At 31.9% G+C, this 22,694-nt stretch overlaps 3 protein-coding genes and 1 non-coding gene across 6 annotated transcripts; 1 reads left to right on the forward strand and 3 right to left on the reverse strand.

The window, feature by feature from the left end:
* The first annotated feature begins 450 nt into the window (after positions 1-450).
* Positions 451-8,853, forward strand: LOC107457840 (AP3-complex subunit beta-A). Its single transcript, XM_016076010.3, is given in 12 exon segments — positions 451-878; positions 1,617-1,693; positions 2,049-2,298; positions 2,539-2,986; positions 2,989-3,044; positions 4,354-4,527; positions 4,641-4,767; positions 5,235-5,344; positions 5,594-5,794; positions 6,253-7,232; positions 7,318-7,587; positions 8,279-8,853. Coding segments are annotated over 12 exon segments (3,273 nt in total). The 5' UTR covers positions 451-662; the 3' UTR covers positions 8,643-8,853.
* Positions 8,854-12,445: 3,592 nt separating this feature from the next.
* On the reverse strand, positions 12,446-15,867 carry LOC107457838 (uncharacterized). 2 transcript variants are annotated; one of them, XM_016076009.3, is made up of 10 exons: positions 15,732-15,867; positions 15,354-15,470; positions 14,921-15,239; positions 14,584-14,790; positions 14,361-14,475; positions 14,175-14,274; positions 14,019-14,078; positions 13,820-13,903; positions 12,966-13,073; positions 12,446-12,893 (listed from the first exon to the last, which is right to left on the reverse strand). In XM_016076009.3, exons 1-10 carry the CDS (start codon positions 15,798-15,800, stop codon positions 12,585-12,587), a joined length of 1,488 nt encoding a protein of 495 aa, XP_015931495.1. In that variant the 5' UTR covers positions 15,801-15,867; the 3' UTR covers positions 12,446-12,584. The 2 variants fall into 2 exon arrangements, with proteins under 2 accessions (XP_015931495.1, XP_015931494.1); XM_016076008.3 differs by having other exon boundaries at positions 14,361-14,790.
* A 431-nt stretch (positions 15,868-16,298) lies between these two features.
* On the reverse strand, positions 16,299-16,370 carry TRNAK-UUU (transfer RNA lysine (anticodon UUU)). Its single transcript has one exon. It is a non-coding gene; the product is annotated as a tRNA-Lys (tRNA).
* Positions 16,371-19,142: 2,772 nt separating this feature from the next.
* LOC107457814 (16 kDa phloem protein 1) lies at positions 19,143-21,577 on the reverse strand. 2 transcript variants are annotated; one of them, XM_016075993.3, is made up of 5 exons: positions 21,419-21,577; positions 20,815-20,880; positions 20,516-20,657; positions 19,578-19,713; positions 19,143-19,476 (listed from the first exon to the last, which is right to left on the reverse strand). In XM_016075993.3, exons 1-5 carry the CDS (start codon positions 21,483-21,485, stop codon positions 19,420-19,422), a joined length of 468 nt encoding a protein of 155 aa, XP_015931479.1. In that variant the 5' UTR covers positions 21,486-21,577; the 3' UTR covers positions 19,143-19,419. The 2 variants fall into 2 exon arrangements, with proteins under 2 accessions (XP_015931479.1, XP_052108229.1); XM_052252269.1 differs by lacking the exon at positions 20,815-20,880.
* Between the last annotated feature and the right edge of the window lie 1,117 nt (positions 21,578-22,694).

The following is a 22,694-nucleotide window of genomic DNA, read 5'->3' on the forward strand; positions in this document are numbered from 1 at the left end:
TAGAGTAAGTCGTAGTTAACACCGACTCCTTAGTATGAAGGTCGGTGCTTAGCAAGGTTCAATTCTTCGGATTAGGCCTTTTATTTGGACCTGAGCCTTTATTATTGGGCCAGGGTATGAATAGTATTCATTTTCAATTAGATCTTATTTGGATATGTTTAATTTTAATATTATATTATACTTACTATTTGTATTTAAACTCCCTAAAAAGTGAATTATATAAATATTATAGAAATTAATTTTACTTTTTAATGAATTATTTTTTAAAATAGATCATTAATTCTATTCTAGACATTTATTTTCTAATTTTGAACAAAAATTTTTAAAATTCAAATAAAAATTTATAATGTATAATTAATAACAAAATAACATTAAATTATTTTTACAAATATTAGATGAGGATTTAAACATTAGGAGACTAGAAATAAAATTTATCCATTTGGAGAGACAAAAGCCATACTTTATTCAACGAAAAAATTATCTCTGCTTCTCTGTCCGTAAAGTGGGGTTTCTGGCGCTGGTCGCTGCACAGACTCTTCAAATCTCCATATTCAGTTTTCTGCTTTCAGAGTTCAAAACAAAAACAGATCACAAACGGAGTGAGAGATACGAATCCATTCATTAATTCATTCACTCATTCACTCGTTAGCTCGTCAGAAGAAATGTTCCCTCAATTCGGAGCGACGGCGGAATCACTGAGCAAGGCGTCCACGGCGGTGTTCCGGATCGGCACCGATGCTCACCTCTACGACGACCCCGATGACGTCAACATTGCCCCTCTTCTCGAAAGCAAGTTCGACTCCGAGAAAACCGAAGCCCTCAAGCGCTTACTCGCTCTCATCGCTCAAGGCTTCGACGTCTCGAACTTCTTCCCTCAGGTTTCAGATCCATCTCTTCCTAAATACCACCAATTCAATAAGATTTTGTTGACTGTTATTTGGGAGCGGAAATATTCCAGTTTAATTTGCTTGTTTTGGTGATTTCTCTGTAATTTGCATGTGAATGGATTAGAATTATGCCTAAAAATTTTGCATATATTTGGAGCTTGTCACACTCAGTTACATGCATCTCGGTTTGTATGGGAGCAACTATGAGTTTGGTTGAATTTCGTTAAGAGATGTTCTGGTCTATTTTGTTTCTTTATCCACTTGCAAGTGTGCACTCCAAAGTGTTTGCGCGCGAATTAATGTGTAGATTGTTTGCATAGATATTGTGCTTGTTGAACTCAGTTATATCTCTATTTTTATCAGAATAACTAGGGAATTTGATTTGGTTTAGTTGATGATAATTTACGAAGCGAAATTTGTTTTTGGTTGCCTTTCTGTTCACTTGTAAGCGTTGATTTCTCCATCGGTCTCTCTTCATTGTGCACTCAGTTACATCTTGATTTTCATCTTGAACCATAGCAAATTTCATTTATTTTTGGGCCTCAATTGATAAGGAGAAATTTATTTTAGTGTTTTGCTGTTGATTAATTGATTTCTTTGCGTTTTGCTTGGGAAATTATTAGAGTATGCATATATATGATGTGTAGCTTTAGAAAATGATATGCTGCTCATTTACTCTTTCTCACTTTCTGTTCTCCCTCCATTTACTCATTGAACGAAAAATTGCAGGTTGTTAAAAATGTTGCTTCTCAGTCATTGGAAGTGAAGAAGCTCGTGTACTTGTACCTCCTTCATTATGCTGAAAAGTATGTACATGTAATCAGCCTATAACTCTGATGTTTATAGCATATTCGGATGGTCGCTTACCTTTTTGTCATTCTATTTCTTCTCAGGGTTTATTTAGTGAGGGCTGTATTTGTTGTTTTATGTCTTATGAATCGTTTAAATGTAATTATTAGTCTTCTGCACATTTGAAACATGAGTTAGGTGTTAGTTTTCAGGTTGTAATTTGATGATTATACTAGAAAAATGTCCTATTGCCCCTCAAGTAGTTATACCCCAGTTTCATGAGCTGTAGTATTATAGATGTTAAATTTTGTTAGATAATGAATTGTTGTTATGAAGCCATCATTCTCTTGCTTTTTCTGTTTCATTCTTTAGGCGTCCAAATGAAGCATTGCTATCAATTAATTGTTTCCAGAAGGACCTGGGGGACACAAATCCATTGGTCCGCGCATGGGCACTTCGTGCCATGGCAGGAATTCGCCTTCATGTAATTGCACCTCTTGTTCTTGTTGCGGTGGGAAAATGTGCTAGAGATCCTTCTGTCTATGTTAGAAAATGTGCAGCTAATGCTCTTCCTAAGCTTCATGATTTGCGGATGGAGGAACATACTTCTGCAATTGAAGAGGTTTGGTTAACATGTGTGCTCCTTGTCACAGTAATTAAGAATTTCCTTCAGTATGACTTAGACGACATACTAAGTCGAAGAAAAATGTCATTCCATGGTTTCTTTGGGTATAGAGTAGACTCTTTTACCCAAGAATCCTTAAAGGATTTTTTTTTTCTTCCAAGATAGTTGATTTCATCAGTTAATAGTTTTAAGGCCTTACTTGCTGAGTTCATAAATTTTATACTCAATGTGCTGCAGATTGTTGGAATGTTGTTAAATGACAATTCCCCTGGAGTTGTTGGAGCTGCTGCTTCTGCATTTGCTTCTGTCTGTCCGAACAATTTTGCATTGATTGGAAGAAACTACAAAAAGTTGTGTGAAATCCTTCCTGATGTGGAAGAATGGGGTCAAATAATTCTAATTGGGATCCTTCTGCGGTATGTGATAGCTAGTTATGGGCTTGTCAAAGAATCTATCATGTTTTCTTTGTATGGTAAAGATGATAATTTGGAGGTAGATGAACAAGATTTTATTTTAAAAGAAGATACTGGTTATGCCTCTGAGAAGACTTTATCTGAATTAGCAAATATGATCTTGCAATGTTACATTGAAGGACCAGATGAGTACTTATCACGGTCAAGTTCTGCAAATATGGTTCCTCCTAAATTAGATGTATCACAGTTTACATCTTGCAGTAATGATATTGTGGAATTGTTAAACCACTCTTGTTTCTAATGAGATCATCATATGCCTCCAGATATGTGGTACACTACATTTTATGAATTGTCTATTATATCTTTCTTGGTTTGTTGTTTGCTTGTCTTGTCTGTTTGGCTGTATTTGCTTCTACATTCTCTATTACATTCTGTTGATTGCTATTTGATGTATTTTTTATGATTCTTTCTTGGAGAAGCTTGCATTAATTGTAGTGTCTTATGACTTTATACACGATATTGCTTTGACTCTAGTAAATTACTACTTTATGAATAAAAAGAATTATTAGATGATGTTTCTATATAGAGAAAAGATTGAACATCCAAGCATCAGAAGGAAAATAATTTCTTCTATATATTTGACAACTGATATATTTTAAACTAGTTTTAGAGAATGGGCAATGAAAATTTGTGTAGAGGGTCATTGAAGTGATACTAATTACTGACCTTGAAAAGAACTATCTATTGTCTAAGGTTTAACTCCTGTAGTATTCCATACTTTCCTATTATTACATGCCTAAGTAAAAAAGTTAAAATTTTCTATTATATACTATCTTTTGGTTATGCCCAAAATTTCACTTGAACATTTAAACACCATCAGTAGGATAAAAATCAGTGAATGCTAGTGAGACTGGCGCTGCAGATGTTAAGTAGGATAAGGCATACAACATACCTACTGTATCCCTTGGATGTTGGTTCTGATCATATCAGTAATTGGCTTTATCATTCAGTTTTCACATGTTAATGAGTTCTTGACACATCGTGTACTAGCTAGGTTGAAACCATGATCTATACATGGGTGCTGTGGATGGTGAGTTCAAAGATAGAAACTTCCAGGGAGTGGCTAGGAATTGTAACATGTAGGATCATGTTAGTTTCCTTTAAAAATGCATGACTTTTTACATGAATTAAAATATTAACATGTTTTTCAAAATTGGATTCACTTCTAGTCATTTTTTGGTCAGTTGTGGTGGTAGTTAACAGAGTATGCATCGATAAACAAGATTTTGCTCAGACATCTAAATGAGAACGTTCTGTTTTGGAATGAATAACAATTGATGGTTGGTTCATTTGATTTTGAGACTAGCATCGATAAAATCACAAATTTCTTTACTTGATGCTATGAGAGGAGCATTCTATTGGTTAAAATATGGCATGGGAGATTTATATGTGCATGAGAGATATTTTTAGAAGATATTTGGGTATAAATTAATTTTTAACACAAACATTTTCTATAGCATTGCATGATCTATGTAGCTAACCCCTTGGGTACTGCATTTCATAGATACTTCTCAATTTATTTCACATTTGAATCTGATATTGTCGTATTAATTATTGTTTGTTCACTGACTTTATGCAGGTATTATGCAATATTCAAGTGTTTGTTAAAGCCATGCCATCTCTCTTTGCTCCACACTATGAAGACTTCTTCGTATGTTCTTCAGATTCCTATCAGATAAAAGCGCTTAAGCTGGAAATACTTTCTTCTGTAGCTGTGGAGTCATCTGTTTCATTTATTCTTAAAGAATTTCAGGTATCTTACATCAAATCAATCGTTTATGGTTGTTCACATTTTATCTTATTGCCACAACACTGCTTTCATGGAATTTGGTGCATAAATTAACACTTCTCTTAGTGTGTTGCTAGGATTATATTAGAGATCCAGATAGGAAATTTGCTGCTGACACAGTTGCTGCCATTGGGTTATGTGCTCAGAAACTCCCAAAAATGGCAACTACATGTGTAGAAGGGTTGTTGACTCTAATTAGACAGGGTATGTGATCTTTTCATTAAGCTTATCTATTGAAGAAAATATCATGCTTCTTATGGAACAGTTGTTTGGCATCTTTGATGAATGTTGGCTGTGTCCTGTAACCCTAGACCAATTTCTATTGGATAGGTTTGGGGTTTGGTAGTAGAAAGAGGCAAAAGTTGTGACACTTTGCAGTGTTTGCCACTATCTGGATTCTTTTGTTGGAGCATAACACACCTTCAATGACAGATTTTCTAACAAACAAGTCTTATGGGATAGGATTAAATGCCTAACATCTATTTGCTGTAAAACTCATGATCTGTATAGAGGACTTCCCTCTTAGATATGTTGAGAGTTTGGAAAGCTATGCTTTATAGATAAATCTAGTTTTTTGTTTGCTTTTGTATAGAGGGCCCCTTGTCCCCATTTTGTATTATCCTTCTCATCTTAATGAAATTATTTTTTATCTAAAAAAAAACTATTTGCAGAATACTTTTGCGGGGAAATTAGATCCATGGATGGAGAAGATGGTGTGCTAATTCAGGCAATAATATCCATCAAATCAATCATAAAATTAGACCCACCCAGTTATGAGAAGGTAATCCTTTCTTGCTGTCTGACACTTTGATCTGTTGTTCTTGTAATTGGTTTTAGTATATGTATTACATTAAAGTAATGTTCCATAAGACAATACGGAGATATGGGGAACAAACTAACAGGAGAATGGGAGATGGAATTTAATATCTCGTATGTAATATTGCAATTCGCAATATTTAAGTTAGTACTTTCAGTGGTTGGTACTTTGCTTGTATCAAGACTGACCTGTAGTCTTTTCACTTGTTAAAAGGTCATAATTCAATTGGTCCGTAGTTTAGATGCAATCAAGATTCCTTCTGCCCGTGCAATGATTATTTGGCTGGTGGGGGAGTATTGCTCTTTGGGTGAGATAATTCCAAGAATGGTGAGCACAGTACTCAAGTATCTTGCTCGGTGTTTTACTTCAGAAGCACTGGAAACGAAGCTTCAGATTCTTAATACAACTGCAAAGGTATGTCACTGAGTGATTTTTACACTTTCACATACAAAAATTCATTTTTATACATTTTACTTATTGTTTATTATAGTGTTTTACTTCTACTCTTCCCCTTCCCCTCTTTTATCTATTAATTGAATTTAAAGACTTCATTCATTTGTTGACCATATGCATGTGGTGTCATTGATTTGTTCAAAGATAAATATAAACAAAAGCAGACTTGTATGCCATTTATTTATTTATTTATTTTTATGGTTATTTTTTGCTGGGCATATGGAAGGAAAGTTATTTTTTCTGGTTGAATAACTTATTTCTAAGTCTGTTTTAGTAAGTAAAGTATGTGTGTATTATTGGATTTCTACAGGTACAAAGATTCCAGCCTCTTTTGGTTTTGGCACATTTATTTTTTGTTTAGAAGAAAGATTTCTATCCAAAGCAATGAGTTTATGTTTTGGAACGACTTTTGCTTACAGGTCCTGATTTGTAATACTGGAGAAGATATTTGGACCCTGCAAAAAGTTTGGAGCTATGTAATTGAATTGGCTGAGTGCGACATGAATTATGACGTCCGTGATCGATCACGTTTCTTGAAGAAACTTTTCTCATGCAATGTGGATTCACAAAATCATGTTGAAGAACAAAATAGTGAATCACAAAAAAGAGATCAGTCATATGTATTTGCGGAATGCATATTTGGTAGACAGACAACAGCTGTGACTGTGCCAACTGAACCCATCAATGATCGATTTTATCTTCCGGGATCTCTGTCACAGTTAGTATTCCATGCAGCTCCAGGTTATGAGCCTCTCCCCAAACCTTGTAGTCTTCCATACATTGATTTTGATCAGAATGATGGAACTGCTAACAGCGATTCAGATGAAGATGGTGATCCTAGTACATCTGGATCTGTGGATGAGGGAAGTGCTTCAGATTATAGTTCTGAACAGTCGGTTACTGCTTCAAGTGAAGCTGATGGCAGTGATGAAATTGATTCTGGAAATGAAGGCAACAACAATGTTGATCCTTTGATTCAGATTTCAGACACGGGTAATGTATCTGAAGAACAAAATGGTGGGGTTCACTCCAGATTTGGGGACTTGATGTCCACAAAGTCTCTTGAATCTTGGTTGGACGAGCCAGCCAAGTCATCTAAAGAAAATGAAACAAATCAAAGCCGAGCCCGTAGATCTTCAGCCAGAATAACAATTGGAAATATTAGAAGCCGAATTAAACCCAAATACTACACGCTCTTAGATCCAGCAAATGGAAATGGGTTAAAAGTTAATTATTCATTTTCAACTGAGACTTCTAGTGTATCCTCTCATCTTGTCTCCCTAGAAGTATTCTTTGAGAATTGTTCTTCAGAGGCCATGTCTGATATAGTCTTAATAGATGAGAGTTCTAACAGAAGCTCAGATTCTAGTACAAACCAGACGCCATCTACAACAGAAAAGTATGTTTCAACATGCCCTTGGCATCGTTTATTTAGTTCTTTTATAATTAGGCATTTTACAGATTTTTTTGTTTGTTTGTTCCAGTACTATGAAAATCCATACTGAAAATCCAGCTATGGTTTCCATGGAGGACATCCCTTCTTTGGAGCCTGGTCAGACAGAAAACCGCACTCTGCTAGTTCGCTTTCATCACCATCTTTTGCCTCTAAAACTGGCTTTATTTTGCAATGACACAAAATTCCCTGTTAAGTTAAAGCCCGACATTGGGTACTTTGTAAAACCACTTCCAATCAGCATTGAAGCTTTCAGGGATAAGGAATCCCACCTTCCAGGGATGTTTGAATACATAAGGAGGTATGTTAGCGTGTTGTTTGTTTATTTTCCATTGGATACAAATAGTTCAAGACACTCATTCCCATTCCCTGGAATTATGTACCATTTATCTGATCAAATTCCTTTGGTGGTTCTTCATACTTATCATCCCTACTTTATACTCGGAAATTGTTTGATAATGCATAAGACGACTTGTTATTTTCTACACCTCATGTAATGTAATAAAGCATCAGGGTATCCGTGTTTGGATTCTTATGACAACCTATATGCAAGACTAGAGTAAAGCTGACATAGATAAAAATGATGGAAACATAAATTCAAAATTTGAACTTCCAAGAATGGGACACTTTTCATATTCTAAATTTAAATGGAAATCTTGTTTTGAGCTGCTGCTTCCTTTGTATGAAATTATGAAATTCGTTTTTTTATGCCAATAATGACTGGACCTGCTGCGTAATTTTGAATTGTGTTTTTATGTTTTACTGAATTTATTGGAAACATTACTTTTTAGTTTGATCTTATTTTTCAAGAACCTAGAATGATTATATTTTTCCTGTAAGAGATAATACAGCTCATCATAGAATTGCCCTCCTAGTTTTTTACCTTTGTGGGGAAGATATTAGTATTTATTCTTGTACATCGTTCCTTTTGTTATTCCCATTTCATCTGTGGATGTTCTAAATTTGGTTTTTGTGCATTAATTTGCTCCCAGTTGTACCTTCACTGATCACCTTGTAGAGTTGAACAAGGGCAGCAACTCTCTGACAGAGGACAAATTTCTTGTGATCTGTGAAGCCTTGGCACTAAAGATGATGAGCAATGCAAATCTTTCTCTTGTATCTGTAGATATGCCTGTTGCTTCCAACCTTGATGATGCATCTGGTTTGTGCCTGCGTTTCAGCAGTGAGATCTTGAGCAATTCCATGCCATGCTTAATTACAGTCACTGTTGAAGGTAAATGCTCTGATCCATTGACAGTTTCTGTAAAAGTCAATTGTGAAGAGACTGTATTTGGCTTAAATTTCTTAAATAGGGTTGTCAATTTCTTAGCTGAGCCATCTGTTACCCGCTCATAAGTCAAATATCTGATGGGAAATTCACAAATATTGATCTGTGGAAAGTACTTAGGGAAACCTGAGGAATATGACTACTCGTGTGGGGTTTTTTTGTCTTTGGTGAGTTATTTCGCTTTTGGGGATCGGAGTGGTTGTAATTTAACATTGTATTGTTAGTCTTTTACTTTATACAGAATTTGATGTCTTATTCTTAAATTCTTTCTAGTGCTTCCATTGTCTTCCCATAAAGTAACTGGACTGCTGCACTTTAATACATTGCACCATTAAGTTTTGCTAGCGGTAAGTTTTCTGGTTGATGATTGGCTTTGCAAGCAAAGATCAAGCATCTTGCATAACCAGTTCTGCCCAATTGTTATTGACACATACTCTGTACTAAACTGCAATCCTAAAATTCAATGTAAATCATATTTTCGAGTAATTTGGACGTCTCTAATTTAAAGACCCTCTAATGTTAGGTGTTTTATAACAAATGTTCTATTACAAAAAAAAAAAAATTGTCATTAAATCAATTACTTTGTATTTATTTTTTATATTTATACCCATTGATTTATATATTTTTCTAATTAATAATTAGTCATCAGAATAATTAAACATGTCATAGTAAAATAATTAAATTTATAATAGACAAATAATCAAATTTGTTTATTTAATTAAAAAATTAAGAGATGTTGAATATGTATTTTTATACATGGTGGTTGATTAGTGCTTAATTTTTGTGTACCCGATGTTATAAGTAAGGCGTAATGGCTAAAAGAAACTTAGAAAACTTCCTTAAAATTTACGAGATAAACTCTTGTAATACAAACTTTATGCGAAAATGCGTAGTTGAATAGCGTGTTTTCAAATAATGCCTCTGATTTATTATTATTATTATTATAGGGATGAAAAAATGTCTCTTTGATTTTTATCAAGCATTTTATGTTTTTTTTCCAATTAAAATGTTCCTACTATAGTATTTGTATGTAATATTGTCAGTAATTCACAGAAGTCGTAGCCATCGTTTTACCTAGCAGTGCTTAATCTTAATCTTAAAATGATAATGCTAAAGAGCACTTGAGTAGTTGATGCTCCCAGCAATGCAAACTAATAATAGACATACTAAGAAAAGATATTCTTAGTGTAACTTGTAAAACGTGGATGGTACGCATTGGAAATAATAAATTAATCAAACAATGGATTCATATAAAAATTTGGTGTTTTTTTTTAAATAAAAGTAATTTAATATTTTGATGTAAATTTTTTTTATCTATTAAAAATAAAAGTAATTTAATAAAAATATTTTTATTTATTAATAATGTTTAGATATAACAATATAAAAATATTTTGTTTATTTATTATTTTAAAAAATTTGTCAAATAAACTAAAATTTTTAGGCTCAAGAATTTTAATATGGAAAGTAAAGTGGTGTTTTGGTTAGAAATGGGGGAATATTGTGTTTTACCCAATGGTGGATCTATGTTCAACACGCAGGGCGTGTTGACTGCGACGAGTGTCAGGTGAGATGACGTGGCGCAGGTTGAATGGGACATGGTGGCATCACGTGGGGGCATGCTAACCTAGCACGTGGGGGCGTGTTGATGACATGGCAGAGCAAGAATTGGCCACGTAGGCATCACGTGGGGGTGTGATGATGACGTGGCAGAAGATGAATGGACCACGCAATCACCACGTGGGGGCGTGCTGATGTAGCACGTGGGGGCGTGATGATGACGTGGCGGAGCTTGATTGGTACACCTGAGCATCACGTGGGGGCGTGCTGACATGGCACGTGGGGGCGTCCTGACACGTGGCAGGACGCGATTTCGCCTGAGACAATCAAAACGTGGGGGAGTGGTGAATGCTACTCTCTATATAAGGCAGTGCTCGGGTTCATTTTCATTCTGAGGAAGTGCGTGAGTGTTCTTTGAGTGTGTTTCTGGTGTAATGGAAGGTACCGCAAACTTGGTAGTGTATCGCGACGGTGAGATAATACGTAATACTCATGAGGGAGTGAGGTTTGTGTGCCAGAATCCGTTTTCGTTTGTGGTTCCATGCACCATGACGTTTATGGAACTTCAGAATGGTCTCTGTCAAAGCATGGAGAACGGTACGTTAATGAGAGTGAGCAAAATTCTGTACCGAAATCCAGTTGTAGTTTTTGGTGGTCTAATACAGTTTGATACCATGCCAATCACTGACGAAGTGACTATGTATAATATGTTTCAAATTCACCGGCAAACTCAGATGCGACAGCCACAAATTGAGTTGTATGTTGAGTTTGAAACCGTAAAGGCGGAAGGGATTCAAAATGACTTAGAGGTAAAGGATGATAGAGCTGCAGTGTACGAGGGAATGAATAGTGACAGCGAAGATGACTTCGAAGTCACTTATGAAGCCGGCGACAAAGACGAGGATGGTGATGTGGGAGTTGAGACAGCAACTGATAATGTAGTGGTTCACCCCTCAATCAGTCAACCGATGAACGTGCCACCTTTTATGCGTGAGTCTCCGGCCTCCACCTTTCAACCAGAGCAGCTAACAACGGGTGAGATCCTCTTATCATCCCAATCCTAGATACGTGGTAGAATCCAGTGGCACGTAAGTAATTTTCGACCCTCGGGTTCCAACTCCGTGGCGAATCCAGTTTACGCACCAACAAATTTCTCTTAGGCTACATCAACAAAATTATATTTGTTATATTACTTATAAATATTCATTTATTAATAAACAAATATTAATAAATGGATTTAATAAATGTGATCACTTCAATTAGTAATATTATTTATATATTTATTTATTTCAATATTTTATTTGTTAGAAGTGCACCATAGTTAAAATCATTTTTTTCGTGTATCAACATATATTTCTCTAATATTATTAATAACAACGTATATATATATTTTTAATATTTATCTATTTATTACTTTAACAATTATGTATTAAACTTTTGACTATGTTTAACATACATATTTATTTGCAGAATGTATGTTATTTATTTTACTATAGTATTATTTTATATTTTTATCGTAGAGAAATATATATTTTTTTAAAAATTTTAGTATGTCGTATAGAATAGTATAGTATAATTTAATATTTTTATAATAGAAAATTAATTTAAAATTAACAAAAAATTATATTTAAACATATTAAATAACAAAAAATAACCGAAATTAAAATACAAAATAAAAATATAATTTACCAACTTACATAAATTGAATGATCTAAATAATTTATAATATGTTCCTCCGAACCTTTATAATTACGAACCATTTTTTAAAATAAACACTACAAAATAATATTTTTTTCTTCCTATTTTTCATCCTTTCTCCTTCATGGTGAAGCAGCAGCAAGCCTTCTGAGGAGCAAACCTTCTTCCCCTACCTCTCACAATCATTTTCTTTCTCATTGTAGTTGAAGGGTTGCTGTTTATATAGAGCAAGAAGGCATTCCGCTGTTTACCGGGGTGAGACTTGTCCCCTACATGCCACTAGCTCCAGCAGGCCTCCCGTGATGCATCGGGACTCCGCGACGCCAGCTCCACCACGCCCCTGTGTGGTGCCAGAGCCTGCATGCTGGCCGCATCACCTCGTCCCTGCGTGGTGAGAACGTGTTGCACCGTAGCAGAGTCACCACGTCCCTGCGTGTTGACCGGCAGCTCCACTGTCGGGTAAATCACTCCATCCTCCAATATTCTCCCAAAACACCAACTTCTTTTCCATAACAAAAATAATTTCTGAAATTTTTAGAATATTTTTTTTCCTTAGAAATAACACAAAAATTAACACACGATGTTTTATCATGTATGCACATGGTTCTCCATACAACTCAAATTAAGTCGAGCTGGGGGCTTAATGACTTGATTTAACGTCTGAAAATAAATAAATAAAATATAGTTGGCATGCAAACGAGTTTTTTATTTGCATAAGGTTAGTTGGTTGTAGTTAATCGATATGATACATTACATTAAATGGGTAGGAGATATCGGAATTGAGATTCATATGATTGGACTTCTACCATTTTAGAAATGGGGTACTTTGTTTCTCTTATTAGACACTCCATCATGGCTCTCTTCAATGATCCTGAACGTGGCAATTGGCTGTATATCCATTCTATTAGTGACTCCATGTCATCCGCAAAATCTTCCATATGCCACTGCAATAGCTTTGGCACTATTATCTTCCTCTTGCTTGTTATTCCCACTGCAGCTTCCAAGTATTCCACTTTTGCCCTCCCCAGTTCGTTCACCACTTCCTCTGCTGTGTACACCCTTAGCTGCAACAAACATCACATTTTTCTTTCATTCAATCTTATTCAAATAATCGACGGGGAGAATGATAATCTTACCGCCGGTGACGACCAAGTGCCGCGACAAAGAGCAAACGTTATGTTGGGCTCTGGATACCCCAGCCCATAAGCATGTCGCAATAACACTTCCTTCTCGTCTACGGGACCCTGCTAATCTTTCTGTTAACTATAGAGACCAATATCTTAAATCCTAATAGTTTAAAAGTAGGATTAATTACCAATTTGAAATCCGACAAATTCAGCCACTAACAACAAACTTTTAAGGTTGTGTTTGTTTATATGTGTGGAATATTGAGACAGGAATATACAGACATAAAATTTATTTAGTAGATGAAATTTAGATAGAGATATTTGTGTCTAGAGATATTTAAATTAGTATATTTTGTATTTATTCTGATAAAAAAGATACGGAGATATTGACAAGAGATACAATTTATTTTTTATTACTTTTGTTAATTTTTTATAATTATATTTTTATTATTATGTTTTTTTAATTTTTTAGATAAAAAATAGAATAAATTAAACTTTCATAATTTATTTTAATTTTTCACCAAACAAAATATAAGAATACTAATTTTTATGTTTCTATCTTTTTGTGTATTGTTATTAATATCTTGTATTGTTTTATTCTCAGAACTAAACGCAACTTTGCATCCTAATAGTTTAAAAAAAAGTTGGTTGCTACTGTGTTTAATTTTCTTGTATTGATCTTATTTTATGAAAATGATATTCTTTAAAATGAGGTGGGGGAGGGGGTTGCCTTGTTAATTTAAAATCTATTACATACTTTCTCTGTTTCTCATTTCATTATTATTTGCATATTCCATTAGTAAAGTACTTAGTGACCAGAAAAATTGATTTTAGGGTTTAAAGTTTTGGGTTTATAAACTTACCTGTTTTGATTCATACGGATGTCGAAGAATGAAGTGTTCGATAGCCAGAGCATTGAGTACTATCCCACTTACATTCATTGCTGCCTGAATCAACAACGTGTAGCTAGATAATTAATATTTGCTTGATAACTTGCCAAAAAAAAAAACAGAAAAGAAAATTCTCAATTACCATTTATTATTATTACTATTTGTTGTGTACCTTATTCATAAGAGACAACAGTTTATCATTTGTAGAAGGAAGGCCATGATCCAAAAATGCCTGAAATTATATCATAAACAGAAAGATTCTAAGATTTACCACAAAGATGTTAAGTAAAGTTTAAGTTCAATATAGGCTTGAAATGCCTTACAGTACATTCATTATGCAGGCATTGTATATGTTTATCCAGAATGCCAATTTCTGCTTGTAGGTCAAGAAACTTAAATCCACATCACATAACTTATGCATCAAGGTCCTGAAAGAGGAAGAATAGATTAGAAGGAAAAAGAAAAAACAGAGAAAGTGAAGTACCAAAATAGCCCTTGAAAACTCAAAACCAACCTCAATTTTTTGAATGCTGGTAAGCAGTGAGAGAAACGTTCAATATCCAATGAAGTGGTAGTGATTTGAATCAAGTGCTTGTAAGGTCCAACATCCCTTGCAGTGCAATCTAAATCTGAAGAAGTTCCATAAGGATCATAATAAGAAGCATTGCCATTTGAATGGAATGAAGGTGTCTTGCAGCTGAATGAGGTCTTTGAAATGAACCCTGTGGATTTCATACATGAAAGAGTAATGAGTCTTGGCACAGTTTCAGATTCTTCTATTCTGTTTCTGTCCAATGATGATGCCCGGTTCAATTCAAGAAAAATTCCTATGAGACATTTCACAAGTTCTTCTGACAATTCATTTGGTTTCTCAATGGATGTTTCTATTTGTATAGGGTACTGTCTTGGAATCTTTTGAGTGCTCCTTCTTGCTGCTTCATATTCTATTTACAGCACCACCATATCCCAAACAATATGGTCAGAAAATTGATCAAAAAAAGTAAAGATAGTATAACAAATTTTGGGCTATAAAGTCTTACATCAATAGTAAAGATATATATATTTTTTTTTTACCATTTGACCTTCTTGGCATGGAAAGTAGGCTATGTATATCCCATGATGAACTTAGAGAGGCTCTTGTATCTCTTGATTTTCTCCCTTTGGTGAAGACTTCATAATTATGTGAACTGCATCTATGCTCAGTAATCATTGGTCCATATTCTGATGACTCTTGACACTGCTTCTTATATATTTTATTATTAAGCTTCCTTCTATGTTGCATTGTTTCCAATTCTCTCTCTTGGTACAATCTTAGTTTTAGTTCCTTAACTTTTCTTTCAAGCAAAACTATCTCCTCCTCAACCATTGCCAATTCTTCAAGAAGCTCATGAACCTGCATATAATATTTGTTTTCTCTCCAAAATAAATCTTTAAAAAAAATAAATTAAAACAATATTTCTATTAATTAGTATACATTAATTAATATATATTGATTTTTTTTAATTACCTGAGGTGGAAAAACAGAGGGAATGAGTGGAAGAGAAAAAACAGGTCCTTGAAGAGCACAACGTAAGACCCTATTCATTGCTTGTTCTCCCTTCAACTGAGCTTGCAATATCACAACCTAGAAGGGTATGAATGTAATTATCAATTAATTGATCAAAGAAAAAAAAATGTTCAAATGAATTTCAAACATTAGCCTTAATTAGCTATCTTTGTTTTTTATTTGTTCCTTTCTTTTTCATGCATTTTATTAAAAAGGTTTTACCAAGGATACTAGTTAATTAACAAATTTTCCCTTGCTAGAATCTTAATCACTTTGGTTAGCGAAATCCTTTTATTAATAATAAATAAAGAGATGCTACATATTGAAGAACTTGCTAACCTCTTTCTCAAGCTCTTTTCTTTTCTGGGGCTCTTGGCTTTTCTCCATTAGATAGTCTTCGAATTTCATTTGCTAACATCAATAAAGGGGGAAAAAGTCAACGCAGATGGCTTTGACTTTTACTTTAGGTGGGTATTCTTTGGTGTAATGTTGGTCACTATCAAGAAGCTTTTATATAAATGAAATGGGTGCTAAGTGATTTATATAATTTCTTTAGTTGTTGCCATTAAAGTATTGGTTGTTAGGTATAAAATTGGAGAGGATATACTTGCTTCAAAGTGGTTGAAAAAATAAATAAATAAATAAATAAGAGAGAAAGAAAATAAAAAAGAATATTGTAATAAGATTGTTCGGTGGATTGGGACAGTTGGGAATAATAACAAGCATATTGGGGTTTAAGATTTTGCATTGCATGGCAATCCCATGAACACTTTTTTGCAATTTTGGTTTGAATTCAAAGTTGGAGGTAGTGACATGAAACCCATGAATGAAATGGTGGTGATATGAACATGAAATCCATTAATGTAAGAGCCAGTTTTGAATAAATAAAATATTAATTATATTAATCGCCGTCTGTGGGGATCGAACCCACGACCACGTGGTTAAAAGCCACGCGCTCTACCACTGAGCTAAGACGGCTTATGTTCATAAATTTAAAATAATATTTACTATAATTAAGTTCTGATAATTAATTTGAAAAAGGAAAACAACTATTACCATACGTCGTTATCCCGTAAAGATATAAATTCATAAAGATTTACAGATATCCTTCTTCAGATAACAGTAACGCAATACGTGTATAATATCTATTTTTGAAGAAGCATGTCATGCTAGGAGCCACTAGTCCTTTCAGTTTGGCTAGTCGATCAGTGTTATTGGTCTCTGTTAATATAGCATGGAGATGTGGCCACTGTTTGGATAAATTTATTGTAGATTTTTTTAATTTTACGAAAATGGGAGCATTTTTTTATTATGTGCCTCTAAGCGTACATATCCACCCTAAAGTTAACCTTTTACAGCAACATGTATTTAATCTTCTTTTTAAATGTCCAAAAAAAACACCCCTCTTTTCATTTTAATGGATTTACAACATTTCAAAATACCAAAAATAAAAAATTTAGTAAAAAATATTTATAAAAGAAAGTTTACACTTCTTTAATTTATAACGCTCTAATATTTTTAAATTAGGTTTAAGTCTTATTTAAATTATATTAGTTGTTGGTATTCAAATTTTATGAAACTTTTAAAATTAAATTTTTATATAAAAATATTTANTATATATTATTATTTAAATCATTATTTTAGTGTTTTAATTTGTAAATTATATATTTTGAAGGCTAATCATATTTTACAATAATAAAATATAATTATAATCATAATTATGCTATATATACATAAAAAATAACTACCCGTATAGAATATATATTGAAATACAAAATACATTTTGAAAATGAATTAAACAATAAATATATTTATACACAAATATATAATTGTTAATAAACAAATTTATAGCTAATTTTTATGCAATATAATATTTTTATTATAAAAATTATTAGAGTTTATTTATCTTGTGTCCTAAAGATACATATTAAGATTACAAATTGAGAATATTTTTGTTAAAAATACAAAAAATTTAAGTTTTTAATATATTTATTTTGCAGTTATTAAATAAAAAAATTTAAAATCTTCCACTAATACTAAGTTTGTCATATGTCTTTAGGACATATATTAGCTAAACACAAATTATTATTATGTTATATATATTTTGCTCTCACTATCAAAATTTTCTGGATCCATCACTGATTAGAATCATTGCTAATTAAAAAATATAAGTAGACCTAGTGATACTAACACGGAAAATAAGTGTTCTAAATTATAAAGGCAAAAACAATGACAAACTTTACTCATATCAAATAATCATATAAAATAAAAATCAATTTATCTATATGGTGCCATCGTATCCATTTTCAGCCACTCTGAGTTTTAAAATAAAAAAGTTTAATTATTCTGTTGGTCCCTATAATTTCACCAAATTTACAATAGGTCTCCATACTTTTTTTTTTCTTTTCAATTGAGTCCCTTCACTGCTTTTAATTTTGTAATTAGAAACTTTTTATATTAAAAACGTTAAGATTAACAAAATATTTCTCTCAAAAAATATGTAGTCAATGATCTAATTAGATTCTTAATTTTGGATATCTTAAATTTGCGAATATTCTGTTAACTCTAACATTTTTTACATTATTAAGGACTTAATTACAAAATTAAAAGTAATAAAAGGACTCAATTGAAAGAAAAAAGAAATATAAGGACCTAAATTTTTTCCGTTAACTCTAACATTTTTTACCTCTTTCTAAATTGTTGTATTGATCTCTTCTAAGTTAACTTTTTGAACTGTGTGCTTTTCAAATTTGTCATTTTACTTTCTTCAATTAACTCCCAAATTAGGGATTCTAAAACTGATCATTTTGCTTGACCAAAGATAAATAAAACTTCGATAAATTTTTATTGAAATTTTATTCTCTAGATGCGTATTTTAGATCAAAATAAAAAATTTATTTTAGTCAATTATATAATTCTCTCACTGAATTAACATAATATTGATAAAAAAAGTTATTTTTTCTCTTTATTATACTGAATCGTTATCAATTTTAAAATACTAAATACTCATATTAGCAAGACACCTATGTAATTTACTTCAAAATTTATAATTCACCTCAAAGTTTATAATCAAAACGATACTAAAAAAATCTACAAAACATATATATAAGTCAAATTATTTTGCCTAAAAAATGGTACAACACCTATGCTAAACAATTCTTTTGTTGTTCAAAATATTTAAAGAAAATTATTATTACCAGGAGAGTTGAGTTTTGGGTCTACACTGTCCCCAATTTTTTTACCTATTGTTACAGAAAATATCCAACCCAAAGACACAAAGCCGCTAGTTTTCCGCACAAGTCAATCATCTCTAGTTTCCAACAGTGTCGGACACTATCTAGCCAGCCGCCTCCAACTTCCCTTATACGTGTCTCTATCCTAACGACTACAATGAAATCTCTTTATATCTGTACAATCTAACATATGTACATTATAATTTTCCTTTCATTTTAATGTGTTTTTTTCAGTATTTTGTTAAAAAAAAATAAGAGGTAAAAACAAAAAATAAAAAATAATAAAAATAAAAACACAACTTAAATGCACCATAATATTTTTTATTTCTACTAACGATAATTGGACAAAAAAAATTACATAATTTCATTTATTTGAGGAAATATTTGTTTATCCATACAAACTTTATTAAAACTCATTTGTTCATTTTTTTATGCAAATATTTATTTTTTTTCTTAAAATATGTGCTTTTAAAAAACTTTGACAATTGTTTTAATAATAATAATAATACATTAAGGGTTGTCCCTAATTGAGGGAGTCTTGAATAGGTAGTTGAAAATAATACCAAAAAAATAAAATGACAAATGACAAGAATAAATTAATTAGAGGAATGATACATACACAAACAGTTTAATCTATCTATCTATCATGCCCGTGCTTGTCAAAAAGAATGAAAACATGGTATTAGAAAGTGAACGATCTTATATTATTACATAAATAACCATTCTAGAATTAAGCACATCTAAGTTAGGTAGTATATTATATACTAATATGAATATGCTAGCCTTGCTACTTGCTAGTAGCAACTTTCTTTCCATCCTCCAATATCTTCACCAATACATTTCTCTTTCACCTATGCCAATAGATCACCCCAAGAAAAGAAAAATAATTAAAGGTGACATTATTAATTAATTTTGTGTCAAGTGTTATTAATTAATTTGAGGTTTAATTTACCTTTGGGGTAAAAGTTATGGCAACATCAACTTCACCACAATATGAGTTGTTTTCATCAATTACTCTATACTTGAGAGCTTGTAGCTTAGCACCTCCATTCTCTATCCCTTGGGCCAATAAATCTTTAACATAGATTCTGCATATAGAGTAACAAATTTTTCTTTTAAATAATGAATACTATAGCATAAGTAGGGTTTTCCTAATGTAAAATTTTTTTACACAAACATAAAAAGTTTAGAATATCACGTCATAATAAATTTTTTTCTTTTCTTAATAGTTAAAGATTCACAAACTACACTTAAAAAAGTCAGGTTAGTAGAAATTGTCAAAACAAACATAATATTGGTTTAATTACTCTATTGATCCCTATAATTTTGTAAAATTTTTAATTAGGTCTTTATACTTTTTTTCTTTTAATTAAGTTCTTGCACTAAATTTTTTTTTAATTAGGTCCTTACATTTATTTCTTTTTATTTGGGTCCCTACACTAATTTTTATTTTAGTTGAGTCCTTATAAAATTAAGTTAATTACTGTCAAGATGGACCTAATTAAAAAAAATTAATGCAAAAATCCAATTAAAAAAAAAGTATAAGAACCTAATTGAAAATTTTACGAAACTATAGGAATCAACAAAGTAATTAAACCTATTTTAAATATAGGTATATATAGACCACAATAAACACAATTAAGATAAAAACGCCCTACCAAAGCAAGAAATTAATATAATTAACTCCTAAAACAACATAGTCAAACCCGAAAATAGTTATTTGTGAGCCTTATCATGATGCTATTTTGTTGTTGTATCGAATAAGAAGTATTTGACAAAATTACCGCTAATTAACTACAAAAATATAACTGAATAACAATGTAAAAATTGATACATAAGAAATAAAGCGATAGAAATGAAAGTTTTCCAATTAAGTGATAGAAATATTACATGGCTTGGCCAAGAGAATCATCCTTAGAAAAAGTGTCCTTGTCCATGATTTTGAGAATAAGCTTGTATTGATCTCCAGATCCAGTTGGGTACTCTGCTCTGAACATAAATTTCTCATTCCATGTTGGATTTCTTCCTTGCCCTGTTCCAAACAAACCATTACTAGAAATTGCACAGAGAATTATAAAACATTCATATCACAAAATTAGAATATACTTTCACCATTTGAAATAGCAATTGTTTAAGATTTTTAGGCATCAAGTTAAAATGAACTTGAATATGCATGCCATCTAACTAACCATTAGCAACTGAGCTCCTTTGCTCTTGTCTTTTGTATTGTATCACAACATATGGATCTATTTTGCCTATTAAACACAAAAAATAAATTAAAAAAAAAAAACTTGTTAGAATTTTATTAACATAGTTAGAATTGCACAACTTGAACATAGAATGTTTATTAAATAATACCATCCATTTGAGTATTAAAAGAAAAAGAATTAGCACAAAAAAGAAATTAGGAACACTACATTAAGTAAAACAATTGATCATATTCCAATTAGAATAAATTACTATTTGTACCCATAAAAGATATAGATGCTGACAATTATAACTATGGAAGATGACTTCTCTGTGCCAAGAGTATCCGGACGTTGGTTACATAATTGGTACCCGTTAGAGTATTCTTGGCACACGGAAGTTATCTTCTATGGATACAATTGTTGTGTTATTTTTATATGGATACATTTGTCAGCGTTTGTATCTTTCATGGATACAAATGGTAATTTATTTTTCCAATTGTCTATATATAAGAAATAGAGATGAAGAACACACAGAAGCAATTAAAGCAGATATATTGAAGCAATTAAAGTAGGAAAATAAAGGAACTAGCAATCAATCATATACCCAAAAAATCAGTGACTTTGAGGTCATTTGCTTTGAGAAGCTGCACCTCCATGAACCCAATTGCCATGACCTTCAAAGTTCAAATTCTTCAATAATCTATTTGTGTCTCTCTTTCTGAAGATTCTAATTCAGCAAGTGTCTATGTCAAGATGGAGTTGTAACTTGTTTAATTGGTTTATATAAATGTCTCAAGTCTCAACAAGCTAAGAGAATATAATATATTGTATATTAATTAATGAATTTTACAAATCAAAAGAATGAAAATTATACATATACACGCTTAGTCCAAAGCATCCCATGTCAATTGGTATTAATAAAATACTTAGATGACTTGGTAAACCCTAGTTTGCCAAAAGATTCAAATTAGACCTATCAAATCACGGTTTTTTAATTTTGGTGTTGGAGCACAAATCTAAGGCTAAGATTTGCGACTTTTAATTTTTTTAATTATTTTTTTGTTTAACATGTAAATTTGAGAATTGGACTTATTTTTTAAAATTTATTGTAAACATGCAAATCTAACTCTTAGATTTGTATTTTAATATTAAAAAAATTTTAAATATACAAATCAGAACCTCCAATTTATTTTACAATAAAAAAAATATTTTAACATAAATAGGATCCTCCAATTTGTGAACTTAGAAAATTTCACTCTCAAATATCTCTACAAAATTTATTTTTCTAGAAACTAAGGGACTGATTTATTATTTAAAATAAAAAAACTAAAATTCATATAAAAAAAAAACACACTAATTAACCATTACCAAGAATTACACGCAATCCTTCTTTATATCTAAAAAATTGGCCTCAAATCACGTGATAATTTTTCTTTGGTTATAAATACTTAAATATACTCTTTCTTTTTCTAATAAAAAGGGCATAATGCTATTTCATTAAAAAGAATTGATTCAACTAATATTTAGTTGGGTTGTAAACATTACAATGCGTGAGAAAACTACTGTTCCAAAATTTTAAAATTTTTCTATACCTAAAAGGAGGATGAAACCTTCAATTGATTCGACTTTAATTTAAGCTTAGTCATTTAAGTACCACTGAAATAAATAAATAAATAAATAAATCAATTGGTTTTTAATTAAGATGGCTTTCTTATGAGAATCTTACTTTTCAATGGTCAAAATCTATCGTTTTCTATCAAGAGGCTTTCTAGTGGAGTTCGATTGACCAAGTTTGGTCGAATATTCATCACAGCCAAATAAATAAAATGGCTTGAGAATTGAGATTAGGAAATAGGAAATCGGGATTAGAGTTTACAGTT

The sequence above is a fragment of the Arachis duranensis genome, chromosome 7 (genome assembly GCF_000817695.3).
Source record: "Arachis duranensis cultivar V14167 chromosome 7, aradu.V14167.gnm2.J7QH, whole genome shotgun sequence".
Lineage (NCBI taxonomy): Eukaryota > Viridiplantae > Streptophyta > Magnoliopsida > Fabales > Fabaceae > Arachis > Arachis duranensis.